General features: G+C 35.3%; 1 protein-coding gene across 1 annotated transcript; it reads left to right on the forward strand.

Moving 5' to 3' along the window:
- Positions 1-1780, forward strand: LOC107949453 (40S ribosomal protein S14-3). The gene is made up of 6 exons (XM_016884105.2): positions 1-190; positions 613-732; positions 820-865; positions 1077-1162; positions 1253-1382; positions 1476-1780. Exons 1-6 carry the CDS (start codon positions 188-190, stop codon positions 1541-1543), a joined length of 453 nt encoding a protein of 150 aa, XP_016739594.1. The 5' UTR covers positions 1-187; the 3' UTR covers positions 1544-1780.
- Positions 1781-4826: the final 3046 nt, after the last annotated feature.

Genomic DNA, 4826 nt, shown 5'->3' on the forward strand with positions numbered 1-4826 from the left:
CTTAAGTTGATTGCAAAAGCCATAAAAAGTTAAACTAATTGAAGGCTCTTTTCGTCATTCACTCTCAATGTTATCAAAACCCTAACTATAAAATACTGCACCTAATGTCGCAGCATCTCTTCGAAAGCTGAAATTGGAAAAGCCCTAATTTGACAGCTCTCTCAGTCTCTCATTTTGCCTGATAACCATGGTAAGTCTCGTTTTCCATGTATTTGGATTCTCAATCTTAATCTAAGTCTTGTTTGGTAGCTGAGGAAAAAAATTAGGATTTGGGTATACAGAAAATAGAAATTTAAAGGAAGTGGAATTTTGCATACTAACTGTAACAATGTAATAAACTATGTAATCTCTCTCTCTCTCTCTCTCTCTCTCTCTCTCTTTGTTATTTGTTATGTTTCTATGCTTGTAAAAAACTGAAGCTAAATAGATACTGGAAACGCCCAAAGCTTTGTCTTAGTCTTGTAAAGGGAAAGTTCATATTGGAATTAGATTTAACCGTGTGTTCTCTGCCAATGGTGTTTATTTAGATTAATGGCTTTCTTTAAGTTTTCTTTTTGTTAGATTAAGGCAGGATTAGGTGGCATTTTCAATGATTTTTGGTATATTTTGTAGTCGAGGAGAAAGGTTAGGGATCCCAAGGAGGAGAATACTACCCTTGGGCCGGCTGTACGAGATGGCGAGCATGTTTTCGGGGTGGCTCACATTTTTGCTTCATTTAATGACACATTTATTGTAAGTAATAGCCTTATTGGCTTCTCCTTGATTTTGTTATTTTCCTGGTAGTTCATCCCTTTTAAAATGATATCATTGAATTCGCAGCATGTGACAGATTTGTCTGGAAGGGAAACAATGGTTCGCATTACTGGTATGGTTTATGCTGCTTGTATTTCAAAAATGGTTCTTTTGACATCTTATTTTATTAATTAAACTACTGGACAACAGTAATGAAATTTGCGAAGCTATAATAAAATGTTAGTTAGACTTTGCAATTTGTGCTGATATTCATGCCCCTGCTCGGAGGTGTTTCTATGAAGAGTATTTTTCCTACTTAATCCCTGCATATTTTACAACCATAGGTGGTATGAAGGTGAAAGCTGATAGGGATGAGTCTTCCCCTTATGCTGCCATGCTTGCAGCACAAGATGTTTCTCAACGCTGCAAGGTCAGTAGTTATTGCTTTACCTTTTAAGTTATGGTGCTATGTGTGATTAAATGCTTTGAATTTATGTTCATTCATGTTTATCATCTGCAGGAATTGGGTATTACAGCCCTTCATATAAAGCTTCGAGCTACTGGAGGGAACAAAACCAAGACACCTGGTCCTGGTGCCCAGTCAGCACTTAGAGCCCTTGCTCGTTCTGGCATGAAAATTGGACGCATAGGTACAAAATTTTCACCCTTTTGTTTCTCTTTTACATTCGGTGCATTTACTTCCAACTCTTGTGAATTGACATGTAACCTTTTCATTACCTCAGAGGATGTTACCCCCATTCCCACCGATAGTACTCGTAGAAAGGGTGGCAGACGCGGAAGAAGGCTGTGATTCTTTGCTTCATATCTGCTACTCAGCCGCTGCTGGTGGCGGTTTGACATTAGGAATTCTCTTTTGCTTTTGAAACAATTTTCTGATTAGATTCAAGTTTGCTTTGCTCTGATCTTATGTTGCACACTTGTAGTTCCTGAATGGATTTTGATCCTTGAATCTTAAATTGGACAAAATGTCGTGGAACTCTTTCAACTTTTTGGTAAAGGGGTATATAAGCCCTTACCTTTGACTAAAGCCCTTTCCGCGAAAAACACAGTTAATTAAGTCCTCAATCTATTGCGGCAATTAAGCCCTTTGATTGGTACGGTGCTGATGTGGCTGTTAATGGTGCTAACATGGCCCTCCATGTTAGTGACAGTTGCTGATGTGGCAGTGTTAGATTAGTTGCCGTGTTAGCAAAAGAAATAAAAAAATTCAAAAATTTAAAAAGAATTTTGAAGAAATATTTTTGATGTTTTACCGAAATGAACTTGGATGGTTGTTTCAAAATTTATAATTTATTAAAACATTAATTAAAATTTAAAAAAGTTAAAAATTAGTAAAAATCATTTAAAAGTGAAGTGCAAAATGAAATAGGACATGGTTGTCTAAATTCACGGCAATTGTTCAAATTCATAGATACTTTTTCTGAAGTATATAAAGTTGAAGTATTAAAGATTATTTTTCCTTGAAAATACTATATGTATATCAATTTTTTAAATTTTATTGGTATCTTTTTAAGATATATAAAAAATAAATAAATAAAAATAAATTTATTTTTCAAACTTCATATAAAGATTTATAAATAAGATAGATGGCACTTGAGCTGATGCCTTAATATATATTCCTAATGTAATTGTTAATTAAATTGAATGGAAGTTTATAGAGGTATAAGTTAACTCAATTGAATGGAGGTTTATGGAATGTGACATTATGAAATAAATTAATGTATGATTAGTAAATAACTGGAGTGGAAGTGTTATTAAATTATGAAATTTGATATCTAGTTATGAAAAGTAAAAATTATAGACTTGCAAATGAATAATTGACATCGTCGATTCATTCGGCTAGCGCTAGGCGCAAATATCATTGGTTTATCCAACTAGAGCTGGGCTCACTAATTATTCGCCGATTTATCTGACTAGCGTTGGGCGCAACTTTCATTCAATTTAATTTTAGTTTATATTTAAGTGAAATATATGAACCTAATTGCATAATATTAGATTATACTGATGCGTATAATTGAAAACGAAAATAACAAATTGATATTACGTCGATCATTGATTGAGAAACTCGGAGCCATTATTGCAAATTAGCTTCGTAAGTTCATTAATATGAACTCAATTATATTTTTAAGTGTTTATGAATACTAAAGTTTAAATGATGTAAAATTATTGATATTAAATTGATTGTTGATAGAACAGGAATTGTAAAAAGTTACGAAAATGATAATATTTTATATCAATGGAGACAAGTTGCATTCACACGTAAGACCATAAAGAGGCTATGGCAATTATTCAAACGTAAGATCATGGTTGGATCATGGCAGTGTTTATATGTAAGACCATAGCTAGGCTATGACATTATGATGATAAGATCATAATTGGTTATGGCACTATGGACGTAAGACCATGGTTGGACCATGGAAGTGTTTATATGTAAGACCATAGCTGGGTTATGGCATTCTGATGATAAGACCATAACTAGGTTATTACACTACGAATGTAAGACCATGGCAGGGCCATGGCAATGCATATGTAATGCCATAGTTGGACTATGGCACAAAGGAAACGTGTATCAGCGTTTCAATTGTCTTCACAATATTCATCGATTATAGAAACGGGATGGTTTCGACCATCGTTTAGCACACTTTTTGTGAGCTTCGGTAAGGGTTCCGATTGACTTCACTACGACAAATATGGAAAAATATGATGTACCAATCATTAAAGTATGAATGTTCATGAATAGGAAAGGTATGATTTAAGAGATGTTATGTTTATGTACTATATCTTACCATGTGATGATGTCGCTAAGTTATGTGTTTAATCATTAGCTTGTGGCTATGGTAAGTGTTTAATATGAACCAAGACATGTGTGTATAAAATTAATTGAAATGGTGATATCTTGTAATTGTATGTTTAGATAGTAGTATGATGATATAATTCAATTTGAGCATTCATGTATCATATCATGTCTTAAAACGTTCGGATTATAGAAATATCACTGAGTTTTACTCAGCGTGAAATTTTATTTTTTGTGTGCAGGTTAGGTACTCACTTTGATTCCGACTCAGCATTCAACAACAATCCCGATCTCAAGTGTGGTAATGTTTAATTTTGTAATGACATGTACCTAGGATGTCTTTGGTTGTTAATTGTTTTGTGAATGTGATGTAAATTGAGTTATAAGTATATGTTTATGTTTGAAGCTAAATGTTAATATGTGTTTTGACCAAAGGCTTGATGTGTATGAAACTTAAAGCTTGATGTCTTAAGTAGCTTTAGTGTAACACCCCTAACCCATATCCGACGTCAGAACAGGGTTATAGAGCATTGCCGGACTTATAACTCAATCAATCAAACATTTCATGTACATTTCTTATTCAATTCAAAAACCATTCATAAACATTTATATGGTTCCAATTATGAGCCCTCGAGGCCCAAAATAGACATTAAAAGTGGTTTGGGACTAAATCGAGTACTCAAGAAATTTTTAGAAAAACATTGCAATTTTTCAAAGTGCAAGGGACAAATGCCGGTGTGGCTAGGCCGTGTGTCTCACGCAGTCAAGAGGCACGCCTGTGTCTCAGGCCATGTGGGCATTCGAAATGGGGTCACATGGCCGTGTCCTAACCCGTGTCCGACACCGTGTAACTCACTGACTTAGGTCATAGCCAACCCAGACGCCCGTGTGCCAGGCCGTGTACCCTTCAAAATGGCCTCACACTCGTGTGCCAGGTCGTGTGCTAGGCCGTGTAAAAACTGGAGAGTATACTGACTTGTGCCACACGGCCAAGCCATACGCCCGTGTGCTAGGCCGTGTGAAGCTACTGACTTGATTTCTAAGGAAGTTACATGGGACACATGGTTGAGACACATGCCCGTGTCTCTACCAGTGTGGATAAAAATAGGTCATTTTTCAAGCCATATTTCTCACCCAAATTGTTACCATCCTACACACATTAATATGCATACCACCATGGCATAAATAGGTGTTCAAAACCAACCAATATCAAGTTTATAACATGTAATAATATCACCTACCATCATGATACATATAGGCACCTCAAATGATCATTCAT

The sequence above is a fragment of the Gossypium hirsutum genome, chromosome D01, assembly GCF_007990345.1.
Source record: "Gossypium hirsutum isolate 1008001.06 chromosome D01, Gossypium_hirsutum_v2.1, whole genome shotgun sequence".
Taxonomy (NCBI): domain Eukaryota; kingdom Viridiplantae; phylum Streptophyta; class Magnoliopsida; order Malvales; family Malvaceae; genus Gossypium; species Gossypium hirsutum.

Bases quoted from the DNA above. Each gene is read 5' to 3' on its own strand.
- LOC107949453 (XM_016884105.2), top strand. The intron at 733-819 runs GTAAGTAATAGC...TTGAATTCGCAG, and splicing joins CATTTAATGACACATTTATT to CATGTGACAGATTTGTCTGG. The intron at 866-1,076 runs GTATGGTTTATG...TTACAACCATAG, and splicing joins AACAATGGTTCGCATTACTG to GTGGTATGAAGGTGAAAGCT.